This window comes from Aulonocara stuartgranti, assembly GCF_965226115.1.
Source record: "Aulonocara stuartgranti genome assembly, chromosome: 20".
In the NCBI taxonomy this organism is placed as follows: Eukaryota; Metazoa; Chordata; class Actinopteri; order Cichliformes; family Cichlidae; genus Aulonocara; species Aulonocara stuartgranti.
Genome location: NC_138956.1, coordinates 14,415,001 through 14,435,574, shown reverse-complemented (window position 1 = coordinate 14,435,574; position 20,574 = coordinate 14,415,001). Strand labels below are relative to the sequence as shown.

The following is a 20,574-nucleotide window of genomic DNA, read 5'->3' as shown; positions in this document are numbered from 1 at the left end:
ACAAATGAGCTTGCAGTGTCCCTCAGTTTTACACAGTGACACATAATTTCAAAAAACTACAATAAGATGTTAGCAGACACAATGTCCATCATTTATATACATTCTATAGGAAAACCTGCCCGAGGATGTAAGGCTCCTCCTCAGCTCTTTTCTAGAAGGGTGACGAGGATGCCCCGTCGGTGGTCCTTCTTGGGCTCTCGTTCTCTGGGGGCCCTCTAGATGTCTAGGGCCTGGATCTCCTCCATGCCTGCATCATGTCCTGGGAAGCAGGGCTTTGGGTCCCCACACCTACTATTAGATAGTTACATGGAGAAACCTTCTGAATACAAGTGCACTCGCGCACACGGGTGTTCACAGACACACACTATCTTCCTTGCCTGCTGCCTCTAAGCATATCGACCATTGACGGTCTTGTGTGCTGCTCAGTAGGCATCTAGGTTGTTGCTTTGGTTTCCTTACCATGTTGTTCTCTTTACTTGTTTTCTTTTAGTCTCCAGCTGATTTTTAGTGTCTTTTCGCTCTGTACCTCTTAACCTGTTTTTCTTTCCTTCTCCGTTTCCTGAACTTCTCTTGACAAAGTCTTTCCCTTTCCTATCCACCAGTCATGTCTGTTCCAATTGTAATAAGTAAAAAAAAAAAAAAATCAAATAAATACTAAAGATCAAACAAGTGGAACAGTGTGGTAAAGCCATAATGATCCACTTGGGAAAATAAAATCTGTTGGGTATTTTTATTGGCCTTCAGTTCTGATTATACAGTGCTGTATGGGACAGGCAAAAAAGGGGGGAAGTATTATTAGCATTATTATTATTATTATGTGTAAGATATGACACTTCAGGTATAAGCCACCACTGAGTAACTTTGTTCTTCATACCTGTAATGCTATACTGCCCTCTACTGAAACTAAACTGAAACCACAATAGAAAACAGACAGTTACTTTTATTTTTTTATTGAAATGTTTTTTTTCTTGAAATCAGATGACAGAAGTAATAAAAAAACAAAGATAAACAAAACAGTGTAAATGATTAGGATCATTATGAAATGAAGAGAGTAACATTGCACAATATACCCATATTTGTTGTGAATACATGACACAAAAACCTACAGAAAGACAAATACGCCCATGTAAAGTGACTGTAACTAGCTTTTAACCATAAACCCCTGTACTTATGAACCTGATCTTGACTTTGTCACACACGTCTGTTCCCACTGACAATTCAGTGATAAGTAAAATAAAGTGTTATTAAATGTGAAAGGAATCTTGGACTGAAATCTTCTAAACTCTTTGTTAATTAGCATTTCCTTTCCAAACATTCTGACACAGGACGTGTCAGATAAAAACCTTGAATTAAAGTTATACTCAATAATAAAAAAACATTTCATCCTTACTGAAATGAGCAGACACCGCTTCAGCGTAACAAACAAATGTTGCAATGTTGTTATGTTAAGTATGAACTGCTTCCTGTACTTGTATTTTATTTTGTTTGCCTTTCATTCTAAATGTGGTTTAAGTTATTACAAACACCACAGGTCATTGAACAGATAATATCCACAAGCGCCACTTCCAACATAACATTTGTGCATTTCCTAAAGCTTACTTACATTTGAATCACAAATGCATTTTACGTGCAACCACACTTGCAAACACATTTGTTTTCATTGCATAGTGAAAGTATCAAAGTAATCCACAATGAAAGAATATTACTCTTATTGTTACTTCTTACAGACTCTAGTTTTGCTATTGTCCTGTAGAGGCCGCCATACAAAATAAAGCTGCCTTGTATTGAAATGCATTTTAACTGCAATACACATCAGATGCACCAAAACACTTTTAAGATGTTATATGACAAATTTTCACTTTGTGCATATATTATAAACAGTTGAAGGGATCTACATGGCTGTCATACTAGGGTGGTCAGGGTCAAAGGTCATGATCTCCATGTGGATCAGACCTGATTGGAAAGAAAGAAAGGAAAGCAGTGTTAAAAAAATATGACTGAAATTTGGATAGTATTAGAATTCTGTTCATTTTACACACACGCACACACACACACACACACACACACACACACACACACACACACAGTACTCATAAATTATGTCTTCACATGCTGGCAACGTTTCCATCATCTCCATTCTCCAACATAACACCTGCACTTACTCTTCCACTCGCCAATAGCGAGCTCCAGGCTCTCGAAGGAGTCATCATAGGGCTGAGAGTCTGGTTCGCAGTCTGGGTCGTGATATTCAGCCACGTAAGGGTGGGACAATCCCTGCTTAGCTGTCAGCCTGGCCTCAGGATCCAGCAGCAACATCCCCTCCAACAGGTCTATAACTGGATGTATCAAGACACAAAACACTTTAAAGCAGATTTTTTTTAATTCAAAGATTCACTGCAGTAAAATCTACTCATCGCACATGTAAAATGTGCGTCACTGGATTCAGCAGCCATACTCTCCATATACACATACTTGAAATATCTGGTTTGAGCTTTAATCTAAGTGGAGTGTGAGGGAACATCTTTGTAAATAAAACTACTCAAGATTTCAGATGTGAATAAAATAAAGCAGCCCACCATCGTCATCCAAGCCTGGAAAAGCTTCCTTGAAGTTTTTCTTCTTTTGTGGAGGGAGACCTCGCACATATGATTGTGCCTGAAACACACATTTGTTTCCCTGTTAGAGCTTTATAAAACAGAAAAGATCAGCAGCAACAGCCAAACTAAAATCTCTGCAACACATGGAGAGTGTAAAAAGTAAGGCACGCAGACAAAGCCCTTCCAGAAACAACTGTTGCAGCTCCACAGCCTTTTAAAAACACCTGACTGCAAAACTCACATCTTTACTCTGCATCTTCTGCACCAGGGAGGAGTCTGGAGTCCCTGTTAGACGGAGGATCTTCTTCAGCTGATCGATACCTGAACAAGCTCGTTAAGAAAGGCTGAGAATATTCAACATGCACGAGGTAGATCTGTTGGCAGAGTATGCTTGCCAGCATTAGCTGAAAGCACTTTCAAATAAATACGGCTTCAAAACACTAACATGGTGCTAGTGAAGCTTTAAAATACAAAGTCCAAAACGAATGGTCAATAGCACGATGGCCGCATCAATCCTTTATGTACAGTAGATCATTTATCTATGGTAAAAACCCAGTTACCTTAAAGACTTCCTATTGTGTCCAGTTCTCTGGGAGCTTTTCATTAAAATCTTTAAGGTAAGAGTGATGGATTTAATAGATAGAAAACTGACTAAATATTCCTGCAAACATCACCAACTCTTGAGTCAAGATTGGGGCAATGACATAATATAGACGTAGATTTTAGCGATAACCTACTCTCAGCTTTCTGGTCATCGAGACACCAGGAATAACAAACTTTTACAGTGCTTCACCTGACTTTTTTTTTTTATTTCCTTAACATTCAAATAAAAAGAAATCACGCTGGGTTGTGTCTCCCATAACTGAGCATACAGTTTCATTAAAATGTGTGTGGATACTGTCCTGTCCTCGGAAAAGCACCTGGCCAGTGATCATTTCAGCCAGTATACAGGCAGCTGACCAGACATCCACTGCAGAGGAGAAGAGTTCAAAAAAGGACCTGAGTATTAGCACATTGTAGCATGTTGCAACAGTCTGTTTATATCTTAAACAAATAACTATTTGCTTTGAAGGTAAACAACATTATTACCTGTCTGGCTGTAGTGCATCCAGTTAAATATGACCTCTGGTGCTCTGTACCACCGTGTTACAACGTAACCAGTCATTTCACTCTCTGTATGTCTTGCCAGGCCAAAATCCAGAATCTGAGATCAAAGATATTTTGTTGCATCTTCATCTACAGTTAAAATGAAATGCTTTGCCTATTTTAAGCATGAATGAGAGGATGGTAAAATTATTTAAAGATCAAAAATCTAACTGCTACATCTTTTTTTATTTTAACTCCTGATTTTGACTGTATACTGCTTTTTTCTTTCATCTTACCTTTAATTCACAGTTCTCATTCACAGCGAGATTACCAGGCTTCAGATCCTACAAGACATTAAGTCATTAAGTCAGTGTATTACAACCTTAGAAAAATGAGCAGTTAATACAAAAAATAATACAGAAAAACCCAAACAGTTCAACATGTTGGGAAATAACATTCTGAATGGCTTCTTTACTTAGAGATAAAGGAATGTTTGCATCCTTTTTGGGTATTTCTCTCATTTATCTAAGATATAACTCCTTGTTTCCTCCATTGGCCTGTTGTGACCTGGAAATCAGTCAAGTCGGTGTGTGGTCATTAAAGATGTTCAAAGAGAAGGCAAATGTTAAAAGGAGGAGCTATAAAAAAGGATGCACAGGGATGGGAAAGAGGCCATGTTTGTATCAGGTAATGTTTCTTCTGTTTAGTGGGTCATTCCAAGAGCTGTGTACAACTTGTACTTACAGTTTTACCTTAATGCTGGTAAAAAGCAATGACATCTCAGAATTGTCTACTTTTCATTTTCAGGCATGTGGAAGAAAATTATTTCTGAAACACTGCCAAAACACAGAGCTCTCAGGACGATGTTTTTAAATGTAAACACAAAAACCGATCACATGTTGCCTTGCAAGACTATTTGCATGAAATGAGTTACTAATCCCTCTTTTATTACTCTTAATTATTTTGCTCCATTTATTTTTATGTAAACACAATTGTACATTAATACTTTGGGTTAGGTAGCTTCATTTTGAATGCCTTTGAGCATATTTTAAAATGAACCTGAATTATTAGATTCCTCAAAGACAGTAGGCCTCAAAAATGAAAAATGTGCATTTTCTTTCAGTCTGGCATGAAAGTTGAATGAAAATGGCAAAATAGTATTTTTCCTCATTTTAAGTCTAAGAATTTCATGTTAAAAAAATATTAATACAATCCAACTTTATCTATCCATCCATTCGCTTCCGCTTAACCTTTCCAGGATCACGGGGCGCTGGAGCCTATCCCAACTGTCATAGGGCGAGAGGCAGGGTACACCCTGGAGAGGATGCTAATATGTTGCAGGGCTAACACATAGAGACAACCATTCGCACTCACTCATTAACTCATAGATTCACACCTATGGGCAATTTAGATTGGCCAATTAACCTATCCCCACTAACTGCATGTGTCTGGACTGTGGGAAGAAGCCGAAGTACCCAAGGAGAACACGGGCAGAACATGCAAACTGCACACAGAAAGACCCCGGGCTGATGGTGGAATTGAACTCGGGACCTTCTTGCTGTGCAGCAACAGTGCTAACCACCTTGCTGATTCAACTTTGTACCATTCAGAAATTTCGACTGGTTATCTTTTTTTAATGTGAAGTTTGTGCTCTAATGCCATTATCTATGTCTAATATCTGGACTACAGCTTTAAGGCTAACTGTGCCTGTGTGACAAAGTATAAATATGCCAAAATCACTTCACTGGACCATTTTCAGAAACATAAAGTCTCATTTTGCCCAATGTACCCAATGTAAATGCAAAATTGAGGACTGGAGTCAACTGAAGTAGATCAGTGTGAAAAGGGTTACTAAGCTCTTCTTGAAACTATTTTCACACATGCACTCCAGCCCTAAACTTTTCTACACTTTACCCGACCCAATAGCACAGTAATTGTCCAGTCCTGCAGTGTGATAGAAGGGATAACTGTGAAAAACATCTGGATCTACCAGTGGAGAATACTTTGAAACATCCAAGGAGATGCAGGCCACTGTCATCTCAGTAAAAAGTTCTGAAAGATCTGAAAATAGGTTAGGAATTGTCATGAAGTCTACTCCCATGCGACTTTTTAAAATATTTTTTGATTCAGACACTGCTGTCAATAAAAAATGAGGTGTAATGTGTTAAAAAGTGCTAGGACCAATTCTGTTTACATTATACATGCTTCCCTTAGGCAGTATCATTAGAAGACATAGCATACATTTTCACTGCTATGCAGATGACACCCAGCTCTATCTGTCCATGAAGCCAGATAACACACACCAATTAGTTAAACTGCAGGAATGTCTTAAAGACATAAAGACCTGGATGGCCGCTAACTTTCTGCTTCTTAATTCAGATAAAACTGAGGTTATTGTACTCGGCCCTGAAAAGCCTAGAAATATGGTATCTAACCAGATTCTTACTCTGGATGGCATTACCTTGGCCTCCAGTAACACTGTGAGGAACCTTGGAGTCATTTTTGACCAGGACATGTCCTTCAATGCACATATTAAACAAATATGTAAGACTGCGTTCTTCCATTTGCGCAACATCTCTAAAATTAGAAATATCCTGTCTCAGAGTGACGCTGAAAAACTAGTTCATGCTTTTATTACTTCCAGGCTGGACTACTGTAATTCATTATTATCAATATGTCCAAAAAACTCACTGAAAAGCCTTCAGCTAATCCAAAATGCTGCAGCAAGAGTCCTGACAGGGACTAGAAAGAGAGAGCATATTTCTCCTGTTTTGGCTTCCCTTCATTGGCTTCCTGTTAAATCCAGAATTGAATTCAATTCTTCCTGTTAAGGTCTTAAATAATCAGGCCCCATCTTATCTCAATGACCTTGTAGTACCATATCACCTTATTAGAGCACTTCGCTCTCGCTCTGCAGGCCTACTTGTTGTTCCTAGAGTATTTAAAAGTAGAATGGGAGGCAGAGCCTTCAGTTTTCAGGCCCCTCTTCTGTGGAACCAGCTTCCAGTTTGGATTCGGGAGACAGACACTATCTCTACTTTTAAGATTAGGCTTAAAACTTTCCTTTTTGCTAAAGCATATAGTTAGGGCTGGACCAGGTGACCCTGAATCCTCCCTTAGTTATGCTGCAATAGACGTAGGCTGCCGGGGGATTCCCATGATGCATTGAGTTTTTCCTTTCCAGTCACCTTTCTCACTCACTATGTATTAATAGACCTCTCTGCATTGAATCATATCTGTTATTAATCTCTGTCTCTCTTCCACAGCATGTCTTTTATCCTGTCTTCCTTCTCTCACCCCAACCGGTCGCAGCAGATGGCCCCGCCCCTCCCTGAGCCTGGTTCTGCCGGAGGTTTCTTCCTGTTAAAAGGGAGTTTTTCCTTCCCACTGTTGCCAAAGTGCTTGGTCATAGGGGGTCATATGATTGTTGGGTTTTTCTCTGTATCTATGAAGCGCCTTGAGGCGACTTTTGTTGTGATTTGGCGCTATATAAATAAAATAAAATTGAATTGAATTGAATTAAAAACAAGTAGAAAGGCTGAGTTGTTAGACCACATACTACATGGGTGCTAACACTATGAGCAATGAGTCCTAAGTTTCATTATGCTGGCTGCAGGTCTCTGTCCTCTTTGCTAAAAAAAAAAAGAAACAAAACAAAAACAAAAAAACAATGACACTGACCCAGGTAAGGTAGTTTCTGCTGAATATTTCCAATCTGTATGCTAAGCTAACTAAACTGTTAGCTAGCTCAAACGTCATACTGGTCCAGCATGAAGGTAAAAAAGTAGATTTCCCAAAATGCCAAACTATTCTTCTAACAGCACTTTAGAGGCAAACATGATTCTGAGTGAGAATGCGGTAAGTCTGGTAAAATTCAGTAATGTTCATATACCCACCCGATGAATGATCCCTGCAGAGTGAATGTACTGTGAAGAAAGAGAAGAAACTGTTTACACCCACAGTATAACACAGCATGTGTCATGTTTAATATAGCAGGAAGTTGCACAGGTTTACTACTCTGTAAACAAAGCCTCCACCCGCACCAGCAAACCCAGTTGCTGTGATGTCACAGAAGCACTGATAACAAGAAGAAAACATCTTGCGATCAAAGATTCTGGCAGTTAAATTCAAAGACACAAAGCTGGCATTGTTTCCCACTTTGAAACCAGAATTCCATACAGTATCCTGGTTACACATTGACGAGCATTACATGAGAAGCATATGTAAAGCTAACTCAGTCTAGCATCCATTAACTGAACAGGCTGGGTGTGCTCTGAGTATTTAAAATAAACACAGTTTACATTTAAATAATATAGACTGAATTTAGAACAACTTAGTAAGTCCAGAGAACTGATTCCCCAATCTTAATTTGCAAGATTTATTTCAGTTTGTGTCGCAAAGAATAAAGATTTAACAAAGGTTTAACAAATATGCCAGACACCATATTTATATACAGTCCTCCATTTTCAGTGGTGATTGGAAAGTTTTCTGACAAGTAGTTCATGGCCAGGTGAGGCCGATTAAGCAGATAAAAGGTCTGGATTTGATTTGGTAGCTGTTCACTGGACTTAGGCTGAACACAGTAAACCTGTCAGAGAAACATTGAAAAACAACAATCTGGTTCATTCTTAAAACGTAGGAAACCACTCAGCTCAGTGACAGCAAAAGGCCCGAGAGGACGATGACAACCACGGTCTGAAGACGTAGAGACTGGTCATGTTTCTCAGTAAATATCTGAGAATACAGACTTGAGCGAATACATTCATTTCGTCATGTTAGGAAGCTGTCTTTCGTTTTCACTCTGCATGTTTCACCTTGTGCTGCTGCGGCAGTATTTTATTACCTTAAAGTATTCAGTTCAGACTTGTTACTTGCTGACTGCGGCACAGTGGTGCAGCGGTTAGCACTATCGCCTCACAACAAGAAGATTCATGCTTTAAACTGGAGCTTACACATCCTCTCTGTGCTTGTGCGAATTTCCTGCAGGGACTCTGGGTTAATCCGACAGATCTCAGGCATGTATGCTGGTCTAATTAGCAATTCTAAATTGGCCGTGGATCTGAGGCAGATAGAGTGTTTGAAGTGTTTAGCCTAAAGCACTTTGACTGGAAAGAAGTACTAGAAAAGCAATATATAAATGTCAGTCTATTCTATTCCATATACTCTAAGATCCAGCAATTAATTCTTGTCCTCTGTGAGCGACATGAGTCTGAAACCTCTCCATCGACCAAAAATTATGCAACGTATCAGAGTCCAACTGTAGTGTCAAGAGGACATCCTGGTTTTCCTTTTGATGCCACATTTTAGGGGGTTGGTGTAACAGAGCACGTCGACTTTCGTTTAAAAATCATGAGCATTGCAGCTTCCACATTTCATGGCTACAAGGAAGGTTAGCTGATGGTTTCTTCAACCTTAGGTTCTTATCTTCAGTAGTATTTCAGCTTGTACAGTAATTTTAACTCTTTCAAAACAAAACTTTTATACAATGTCTCTTATAGTGGACAGCAGAACTTACTAACTCCTATTTGTGAGTGAGACAGATGTATAGCCGTCTGGGGATGATGTTGAGGAGGGCCAGAGCAAGAAGGTGAAAGCTCAAAGGACAAACCAGCTTTCAGGGAGACTGAGCAGGGATAAAGTGACTGCACCCAGCGCCCATTGTGGATGAGAAGCAATTTGTGAGCAAGGACAAGAAAACAGAACAACACTAGCAACAACCACAAAGACCGCAGGCAGTCTGATTACATCAGGCAGTAGTTATGCAACCACGTTGCCTGGTTAATTAAATAATAATAATAATAATAATAATAATAATAATAATAATAGTTCTTCAAGATTTGGCAGTCGATCAAAGTGACCAATCGTCTTAACGTCCTTGATAAGGGTAAAAAGAATAATGTCTGCAGGGGAGTCAAACTTACTGCTGTCAGGTGAAGTTATGGAGGAGTAGCAGGGTGAAAGCTGTACCTCTCCTTTCTTTATCAATTCAATGTTAAACCTACTATAATTGAGTTTTTAACATGAAAACAGAACAACACTGCTTGCAACTAGCAAAACACTAATTAGACAATCTGGCTTTTAAAAAGTCACAGCATACAAACCACAGGGAGGCGCTCATCTCTGAAAGCACATATGTTCACATCTATGGCATGACTTGGATCCAGATATACTGGGTCCTAGTTATAGACAGTACAATAAGTTGAGGCAGATTCTTCAAGATTACCCATATGGAAAAGAAATAGTAAAAACTTATAAAAGACTTGCATAAGATGTGGCCTACTTCATATAGGGAATCATATAAGGCTTATATGATTTACTCATGAGAGTGGCCACTTTCTCATTACTTTCATATATTGTTTTAGTAAGTATCCAAAACATACAAGTTTCATTTATATAATTTTTCAAAGGATCTTATATCTGTTTTCACTCTTGTATGCTTTTCATACAGGTTTCACACAAGACAGATACAAACTTTATAAGATTTGTATATATCTTTTCCATAGGCAAATAGCCATTTTCAACCTGCCGTCATGATTTTACTAAGAATTGACGTCAGCATGGAAAGAAGTGCACCTCAAAAAGGAGCACCTCACATCTCACCTTTCCACAAGGGTTACACAACACTGGCACTGTCACTGCTTTCATCCCTCGCTGCTTAACTGAGAGCGAGATGACGCTCCAGCAAACACTTTCAGCTCAATGTATCACACTTAAACAGTCTCCCCACTGAGAAAATGTTATAGTCTTCATTAAGCCACTGATAATAATCAAGGAAGCACTCACCTTCAAGCCTCTTAGAAGCTGGTAGAACAGGTATGTGACGATGCGATTGCTTAATCTCTTGGTCTTCATAATGTGGCCCAGATCCTGGGCTACGAAGGGCATTACCATATAACTAGAGGGAAAAGAACAAGAGTGAGAGGCCAGCAGCGGTTTACAAACATACAAACACAAAGACAATGTAAACCAGCATGTGGGGGGTGTGGCACATTTACCACTGTGTCGCGCCCCCGCTTCCTGAAACAAATGTGTTTAGAAATGTGGAAACTGAAATGAACAGCAGTGACTTTGCAAAGTGAAATGTTTTTAAATTTTCCTGGCACTGTTTTTTTTAGTTTCAGTTCATGCTTGGATGTTACTGTTATCTCATGACCTCAGGATCTGTGTCTTTTGCCCACCTTCGTCCCGTCTCTGAGTGAGTGTCTTTGTCCCCCTGTGTATGCTGTATAGTCATAGCCTTCATGTCTCAGTGTTTGCCGTGTTGTGGTTATTCCCTGTCTGTGGCGGGGCACAGTCCGCAGTGCCGCTGCAGGGAGATGGATGCACCTCGCCGGCAAAAAAGGCTGTGCTATCTGTCAGAATGATGTTGTTGTTGTGGTGTATGTGTCAGCTGTGAGCTGTGGAGCTGTAGCCGAGTGTGTGAACAGCAACCAGAAGAAAAAAAAGTGTGAAATGCTCAAAAGCATGAAAGTGTGGTCATCGGGTCTGTTGTGGTATTGCTACACTGTCACTCTTAGCAGGTTTTCTCTTGTCTGTTCATCAGACAGACAGACAGACAGCAGTCAGTAAACAGGTGCTGTCAGTTAAATGTAGTGAGATTTGGAACAGTACTGCAGCTGTAACTCATGTGTGTATGTTATATGTTTTTATTTATCTGTTGTTTTGCATTTCATTGTATTATTTTGTGTATTTTTTGTCAGGACTACATTGTTTTACATTGTCTTATGGTTTGCTCAAATTTTTATTTATTGTTTTTGAGATGAAAGGTAGCCTCCTGGCTAAGTCTGGCATATTTACATTGATACATGTTCAATAATACGCAAAGTTTTTAAGCAGAGGTTTGCTCTCTGTTCATTGTCCTGCATTCATTATCTTCACCTGTCGTTAACTGCTTTCAGCTGCGTCTTCTCTTTTGCATCAACTTTGGCCATTGGCTGCTTTTTCACATATTTTCAGTCCAGTCCTTATAAGTGACTGGACTGAAAATGAGCACAAAAGCAGAGGAATGCTTTTTTGTTCGTTAAGTCACCTATGAGCCATTCAGGCATTAAAAAAAGTCACCTATCTCAAACCAGGATGAATTAGTATTGTGTCTACACATAACAGACAACTGAGCAAAGAACTCATTTTAAATTGTTATAGGAACTAGCAGCCTGTCACAAAGTGCATTATATGCTCTAATGTTTTAATTGAGCTAAGTTGGCTTACACAGTTTAACAGGCATAAAATAGTATTTCTGCACTCACATTCCCAAAGAGCCTTTAGCTGAAATCCTGACATGATGTGCAGTAAGTCCTTAAAGTTTTGAGGAAACTGAACAAGTGGAGGACAAAGGACAAAGTATCTGAAAGCGATGTTGTAGGGAAAAAAAAACACCAGCAAAGACCTGACACAGTACCTAAGAGATGGTGTTGTTTGAATTGTTGGACTAGAGCACTGTGAGGGATCATTTTGACAGAGAGCTGAACGAAAGGCAGCCAATGTACAAAGAAGAGCTTTGAATGCCCTTCAAGAAGCCTGGAGAACTATTCCTGAAGACGACTAAAAGAAAGCTTATCTAAGAGAGGTCAGGCTGTAAATGCTGAGTTATTTTCATGTCTGTTGATTAATAGGCCCATGCTCTGATTTCCTCTACACAGCTGTGCCTGCTTTAAATCTGCTTCTGTCTGAGAGCCTGAAGATCCTGGCCATTTAATATTATTTTTCCAGTCCCATCCTTGCATACTGAGAAGTACCCACACTCTCTGAATGATATTATGTACTGTAGATGATGAAACACACAAATTGATAGCAAAATACACCGAGGGACATTTTCTTAAACTGTTGAAGTTGCGTCTTACACAGTTTGTCACGATGGTGAAGCCCTTTCCAATCTTTACTTCTGACAGACTTGCACTCTTTGGGATTTTTTTTAACACAGTTGTGTTACTGACCTGTTGCCATGACAGTGTCAGATGTTTTACCCAGTATGTTTTTAACTTTATAGATACATACTTTGCTGAAATGTGTTGCTGAAGTCAAAATCAGGTAATTCTTTCTTTTTACATGCATCAGGTCCCAATCAGCCCAAATAGCAAAGAGAAATTAAAGATGCATGTCATGTAAGAGTTCGGGTCTTAGGAGGTTAATAATCAAAATTACTTACTTTTAGCATCTGATATATTGTGTTTGTATTTTTTTGGGTTTAAAACACAGGGTTTGTAAGTCACTGCATTCTGTTTTTGTTCAAATTAACAGAGCTGAATAGTGCATTTGAAGCTTTTTACATGTGGAGACACAGTTGGACAACTGCTAAAAAGACAGCCAAAACAAACAAGAATCAGCTTGCCCTCACACTAGCTTTTTTGAACTTTTCACACATCCATCCACACACACGTACATGCACGCGCACACATGCATGCGGGGTCTCAACAAGTTGCAACAACTAGTGGGAGAATGCTACCCCTGACTTTCAACTTACAATGTTTGGAATTTCTCCAGTGTGGGGTCAGGTGTGAAGACATTAAGAAGGCAGATCACCTTTAATGAAAAACACAGTGAGGAAATTAGTAAAACACCAATAGCTCAAGAACAGACTTACAGTGTATGAAACACTTCAGGAGCTCTATATTTGTCAGGGGGTCACATACAGTTCAGTGTTGGTAGTAGGATAGGAGGTAAAATCTACTAGTTCTGGGTTCTGGGTTTTTGTGACTTTGTGACTCCTGTTTTCAAAGCTGTAAATAAAAGTAACATCTTTGTTACAGTGAGTCATTGAACATCAAAGGGATCCAACTTTGAACATCTTTGCACTATCTAAAAATAAAGTGTGATGGTTAGAAATTGTTTAAAAAAAGAAGAAGCTTGAATTAAAAACAACAACAACAACAAGTGATTCACATTTTTAAACATGTTTCCACATGTCAATGGAAGCAAAGCTGAAACTCATTTAAATGTTTTTCCAAGGAAAATACTGAGCGATGAGGGTTCCACCAATACACAACAGTCTCAGATCATCAAGGCCCACTGATGAGATTATGGGGCTTTTGTTGAAGGGTCAACAAAGTGTGCTTATCCTCAAAATTGACCTTTTTTTCCAGACAGGAGAAAAAAGAGCAAAGGTTATAATTAACTCATGTGTATCTTTCCCAACAGAGTCACTTTGACAGCACTAATTTTATATACTAGAGTTCTTCTAATGACATTCAAATTACAAATTTACAGCTTAGAAAAATGACAAATTCAGATGTTTCTGTCATGCTAGAGTCTGACCTTGCTGTCTGAGTAAGGATTAAGCATAAGCACCTACTGTATGACAGGGATTATAATGCTTAATGTTAATAAATCATCTTATTTTCATTGACTTTTCTTACATTGTCATGCTGTATGTGGCGGAGCAGCCTGAGCTCTCTGTAGGCCCGCGTGGCGTGGATGAGGGACTGAAAAGGCCGGTAGAGCTTCTTGATGGCCACCTTCTCCTTGGTCTTCTGGTCGATGGCAGAGCTAAATGGGACCAACCACAGACTCAGTGATTGAAAACACAGTGGCCATTGTAATCTAGCACTGCTATTAATCTGTACTAATTTCGGTGCTGAATATTCTAATCTAATCTAAAAAAATCAGTGAGTTGATAAAGTCATTGAACTAATAGAGTCATACATTGACACAATAACAAATACAATACATATATATCACATGGCTGACCAATCCATTCATTAACTAAACACTGATAAGTATTGCTGCTCTTTGGAAATGTGCTCTGAATGAGCCATGAAAATTTCCCAAACATAGAGATGAATGTTTGGTCCATATGTTGCTCATATTTGCAGTTTCCTATGCAGGACATCTGGTTTTGACTGACTGCGCTTGCCTCAAATCCACTGCAGGTCTGCCTTATATATGCCAGCGGTAGGGTGTGTTGGGATATTTGGGCCACATGTGGTCCAAATAACACTTACCAGCGCTGTACTGCACTGTAAATGCCTAAAAAATAACCCAGAATAGGTCCAACCCTAACATAACTATCTTGTTTCATAATGTTACTTTATGTTACATTACATTATGTTATTTTACATTATGTTATCTTACATCAGGTCATGTTACGTAATGCAACATTACATTGTTACGATGCATTGCATTAGCTTACATTATGTTATGTTGCCTTTGATTATGTGACCTATTTATCTGTAAAGCCAGAAATGCAGCGTTCGAAAAGTATTCACGTATTCTGCAACACTAACGAAAATCTTTATGATAATATCAGTAATACGATTCTGTCTGTCAGTAGCTTATCATTAGGCAGAGCCACGTCTGGGATATCCTGGATTCCTGCAGGCTGGGTTCTTCTGTGTTAGTGGAGAGATTCTTGTCATATCAGAAAACCTGCATTGACTTGCTGAGTGGCCTCAGGCGGACAATTGTGTTTCTGTTAACAGAAACGGATGAAAGCCAGCTAGACCCATTCAGGGAGCGAAATGAATTTCCAAGAAATTCAGAAACCTTAGTGAAAAACATTTCAAGACGATCATTTAAATATATTCAGACTAAGCAGAGAGGAATGAAGCCACACTAAGCCGTTTTTAAAACGCAACATTACCTAATGGAAAATCATTATATTACCACACACTTTAACATGTTTACCAGTTTTCCAAATCCTTTATGATTGTTGAAGTTGGGTCTTTTTGTTATTTTTGTTGTTGTTGTTTTTACATTTTGTGTTTAAAACGCCATAATAAATACTTCCCTAGAGGGGATGAATTCGTTGTTGGTACTAAACCACGTCAAATAATAGTTTAATATGTTTAGCCTTTTAGGGCAGTTTTAAACTTAATCGTAGGCCACCAAAAGACAACCAAAAAACACAACAAAAACAACTTTATAGTTTTCTGTACACAGTAGGGAAAGGAGCGATACAAATTATGTCTGCACTGTCGCCATCGCCCAGGTAAACTCACCACACTGTCCCGTAAGCTCCGGAGCCGATGGCCTGCAGGTTCGCGTATCTATGCGGGACGTCCCACGTCGTTTTCTGGATCTCCATTCTGTGGAAACCCGGTCTCACCGGGGAATCCTTCACTGGAGACTCCATGGCGCTGGGGTTTTTTTTGTTCTCCAATCGGGTTTTGACCAAGAAAGTTCTTTACAGCCTCGGTCTTGCAACCTGACAGGTGAGCTCTAGGGTAGGATCCGCATAGAGACACGTCCACGCGTCAGAGTAGCCTGCCCCCGGTCACGTGAGCAGCTGAATCGAGGGTTATCGGCTCGTGCCTGACCTGTAAAACCACATATACCTTTTCAGCCGAGCCAAAGCTGAATATTATTTTTCCAGTCCCATCTTTGCTTACTGAGAAGTACTCACACTCTCTGAATGATATTATGTACTGTAGATGATGAAACACACAAATTGATAGCAAAATACACCGAGGGACATTTTCTTAAACTGTTGAAGTTGCGTCTTACACAGTTTGTCACGATGGTGAAGCCCTTTCCAATCTTTACTCCTGACAGACTTGCACTCTTTGGGATTTTTTTTCAGCCAGCGCATATTGGGAATGGTACAGGCACCGATCGGTTTTCTATCGCCCATTTGCTGGGAGTAAGGGCGCCCTCCGTTTGCGAGGTGCGCCTGCTGCTTGCGGCACAGGGAGGAGAGGGCGGGGGAGTAGCATCTAATAACCAACTCGCAAAATAACACAAAATAAAAACAAAACAACAAACACGAAAACACCAGACATTATGAAACAGACTTATAATTTGCACCGATGTTTTTTCGAAATTCTATACGGGAAAAGTGAGCGCGAGAGCCCTCGGTGCGCCTGCTCGCTGCTGAAGTCAAAGTAAACTTTATTGTCATCTCCGCTACACAAGTCCAGTATATAGAGAGAGGAGACGATGAGGCTCCAGTTACAGCTCTGCAAGTAAACAAATAATAAATATAAGAACAGTAAGAAAATATACCCTTTAGGACTCGGGGTAAAGCGATCAATAACAATTTAAAGTTTATAATTTACAGTTCTATGATTTAAAGTCTCACACACAACCCGTCGAAAGAGGAGGGAGACCTGCTGCTTCCAAGTAGAGCACATTTCATTCATAATGTTGTAAATTATGTATTCATGATTTGAATCCTGGTTTGTGTGAAATCCCAGAAATACACCTTAGACAAAGTGAATCTGTGAACTAAGGTGTAGGTCTATTAGGTTATGTTGTGGTGATCCTCGAGTTGGGGGACTTGTGTTCATACTGGAGTGCAAAATTAAAACCAATGGAAGATGGACAAGAAAAGTTCAAAGCCATCAAGTCCTCAGTTTAGAAAAAAGAGAAAAGAAGAGGAGGAGAAACGAGCAAAAGATACAGGTAAGCAGATGTGTCATTGGATAATGCAGTGGTTCCCAAACGTTTTTTGCTGGGCCCCCCTTTGTTTTACAAGAAAATGTTCTCGCGCCCCGCGTGCACGCGCGCACGCACACATCCTCCAACCACACACACCCATATTTTGCTCCATTGCGGTTTATTTCACACCTCAAACATTTAGTAAACAATTAAGCAAATACATGTAATCTACAATAAATTACAAGTAGTAAGAAAATAAGCTACTAACTATTTTATGCTGCGTCCGCACCTACACAGGTCCACACGTAAACGACGTTTCGAATCACCGAAAACGGAGATTTTTTTTAAACTCTTTTTTTTTTGCATTTACATGTGGACGAGGAATACAGTTTGTCACGCAAAGTCAAAGGTATGTGCCTTTTTTCACGTCACACTGTGCGCCACGTTATTGTTTACATGAGATGAATTGCAGAATGGCAGATAGAGACAAAATACTATTAATCTGACTATCTGCAGGTTTTACACGCTTACATACACAAGCAGTTAATGTCCCTCCATTTACAAAGGCAGAGGCGTCACGATGTGATTATTTTACGTGTAGTTGTTTTTTTCCTGTGCAATAATATTCAACATTGCTATCAATACATTTTTCAAAAAATGCCTCTCTGTGCAAAATGGGTTCAAAAACATAAACTGCTGTGGGATACTGTTTGTCCGTGATTTGAACCGGGGGAACAAATCGTGGGATCAGCCTGATATTATTTGTATCCCGCTGTAACTTTACTGTATAAAGAAGTAACATCTCCAAAATGTCAGGAGTATCTAGTCATTACAAGAAGTGTTTGTGAACTAAAAATCACGAATGTGGGACACTGTTTGTCCGTGATTTAAACAGCCCAGCGCTGTTCCCAACCCAGGGAAAAGCAATTCTGCAGGGGAGACCTACCTCGGCACTTGTGCGGGTGAAACCAAAGGGCTGACATGCTTCACCATATTTTCTAGTCTTTGGCTTAGAATGAAGTTGGTTTGGAAACATATTCAGCGATGCTTCAGCTCCTGCTTTGCGTTTCTGTAGGCGCCCGTGCTAGCAGTGTCCAAGCGTCAGTGTCAATTGTTGATTTGTCCTGTTCTCATTGTATGACGAATTATGATGGCTGTTTGGTAGCCGTTTGCATACAATGCATACTCTCTCTCTCTTCATGTGTGTGTGTGTGTGTGTTTTTGTTGTTGTTGTTTTTTTCTTTTTACTTATGTAAACTGTGCATTAATCAACAGCATTTGTAGCTATAATGTTCGAGTTCCCTTTTGGCTTTTCTGATTCATATGAATATATAGAAGAAATCTGTGCATGGTCCTTGTGTGAAAGGTGGCACCACCAACAAATTCACAGTGGAAACAAGGTATTTATGACGGATTCATGGTGAAGTGTCACAAATCTATGAGGGGCCGTACAAGCCAAAATTCATACTTTCACTCTCACATACATATATTCTTCTTCCATGCACATGTATTGTCACTCTCACATAGAGATGGCACGATACCACTTTTTTATGTCCGATACCGATACCGATATCATAAATTTGGATATCTGCCGATACCGATATGAATCCGATATGGTGTTTTTTAATCAACAAAACTGTTTTTTAAATATCTTGCTGCATTTTGTATAAGTTCATACTCAAGTTTAAAACAACAACTACACTAAAGCTATTCTGTTATACCTGTATGCAAAAAAAAATATTTCATAGTACAGCAATACTGATCAATCTAATAAACTTAAACCTACACCATCCTCCCTATTCTGGTATTTTAAAGAGTACTTAGCATAAATATTAAGCAACCTAACTAATAGGGTTCCAACTCCCAGCAACAACAAAAATAAATAAATAAAAAATAGGGAACCACCCCTCACGCTCCACCTCATGATGCTTAATCGCCGTAATCAACCTTAATTTGATGCAGTGTGAAAAAAAAATGCACAGAAATCAATTATTTTTCAAGAAATATTAAATAGATTCAACATCTTTCTTCAACAAAATTGCAGACTGCACAGATGGTACCTTCCCAAAGGAAAAAGTAGTATAGCTTACTAGGGTATATATATTAGACTTAATAGTTACTATATACAGTAATGGACTTCTATTCATTTTGCATCAAATTAAAACTTTGGCTGTCAGATAATTATTTATTAAAAGCTAGACATTTTAAATGAGAATAAGAAAGAAAAGTATGTCTTTGTGCCCCCTTTTCCCTGTTAATGCCCTATCGGCCCCCCTGGCTAAACTTTGCTAGATCCGCCCCTGCACAGTTACCAGCGTCAGCTACGTAGAAAAAGATCCTGGTGTAGAAAGTAATATTAAATAAGTTCTAACAACAGCTGATCAAGCTTAAACGTGCTGCTGTTGTTCAGCCGCTGGTTTCCTCTTTCTGGTGCAAAGTGGGCCAAAAGCAAACTAGAGACACGGACTCGCGACAGAAAAGCCGATCAGCTGATCGTTAAGCAGTTTCATGATTGAAGTAGCAGCAAGAAGAGGCAGTCGCTCCATATATCGTTTGTTAAGCTTAACGCAGGAATGCTTTACAAACATTCAGAGATGGACTTACACACTTGCTTTACTTCTCTCGGGATAACTTTGTCGGAGATGAAATGCCAGGTTGCTAGCGAAGCTCCACATGCTATCCAGACCACCGACAGGTCCTGCATGCCACAGCCGCTCTATCACGTGATGCATACTGCTCCGACGTGCTAACCTGAGGTGAGTTACGGTGTGTTGCAAGTTTTGTGAGGTGCTTTCGTGATATTTAATGGATCGGATTACATTTTTTATTTTTCTCCGATATCCGATCCAGTAATTTAGGTCAGTATCGGACCGATACCGATACGTAATATCGGATCGGTCCATCTCTACTCTCACATACATACATTTTCACTCTCACATACATGTATTCTTCTTTCATGCACATGTATTGTCACTCTCACATACATATATTTTCACTCTCACATACATGTATTGTCACTCTCACATACATACATTTTCACTCTCACATACATGTATTGTCACTCTCACATACATATATTTTCACTCTCACATACATGCATTTTCATTTATGCATTCCTACATTTTGCTCTCATTTACATGCATTCAAAATGCATTTAATCTTACAAATAATATATGTATGTAAGAAGAGAATGCATACATATCTGAAGAAAATATATGTATGCAAGATAATAATGTATGTGAATGAAAGAGTATAGTGGAAACGGAAGGAGTTTAATGGAAACGGAAGGCTGGGTGTCTGTACCGCTGTTATTGGCTGAGAAGCACGCGCGGGTCACTTTCAAGTGTCTGACAGCATGGAGGGGGGGAGAAGAAACTCGAGTTCTTCAGCAAGCTGTCGGGTTGTTAAGAAATATTTTATCATCTCCTGAAACGGTCACAACGTTGTCCTCGTCACTTGATCGAGATGGGACGGGCTCAACTGCACCCAGTGTTACCCACAGCACGGTGGAAAGTGAGATGAGGGAACTTTTTAGACCAGCTAACACCCGGGTAGCTTCAACGAGTCAAGTAGCTACACG

At 39.4% G+C, this 20,574-nt stretch overlaps 2 protein-coding genes across 2 annotated transcripts in view; one reads left to right on the top strand and one right to left on the bottom strand.

Annotated features, from left to right (window-relative positions):
- Positions 1-934: 934 nt before the first annotated feature.
- LOC309697617 (mitogen-activated protein kinase 14A) lies at positions 935-15,937 on the bottom strand. Its single transcript, XM_082519674.1, has 12 exons — positions 15,617-15,937; positions 14,036-14,165; positions 13,144-13,202; positions 10,467-10,578; positions 7,580-7,609; positions 3,980-4,027; positions 3,687-3,801; positions 3,496-3,567; positions 2,839-2,918; positions 2,577-2,655; positions 2,163-2,336; positions 935-1,953 (listed from the first exon to the last, which is right to left on the bottom strand). Exons 1-12 carry the CDS (start codon positions 15,748-15,750, stop codon positions 1,892-1,894), a joined length of 1,095 nt encoding a protein of 364 aa, XP_082375800.1. The 5' UTR covers positions 15,751-15,937; the 3' UTR covers positions 935-1,891.
- Positions 15,938-20,297: 4,360 nt separating this feature from the next.
- LOC309698007 (uncharacterized protein) overlaps positions 20,298-20,574 on the top strand; it is a 9,579-nt gene continuing 9,302 nt past the window's right edge. The window contains exon 1 of the mRNA XM_082520276.1: positions 20,298-20,574. This exon is cut by the window's right edge and continues 81 nt beyond it. Coding sequence (XP_082376402.1) covers positions 20,513-20,574 — 62 coding nt within the window. The 5' untranslated portion in view covers positions 20,298-20,512.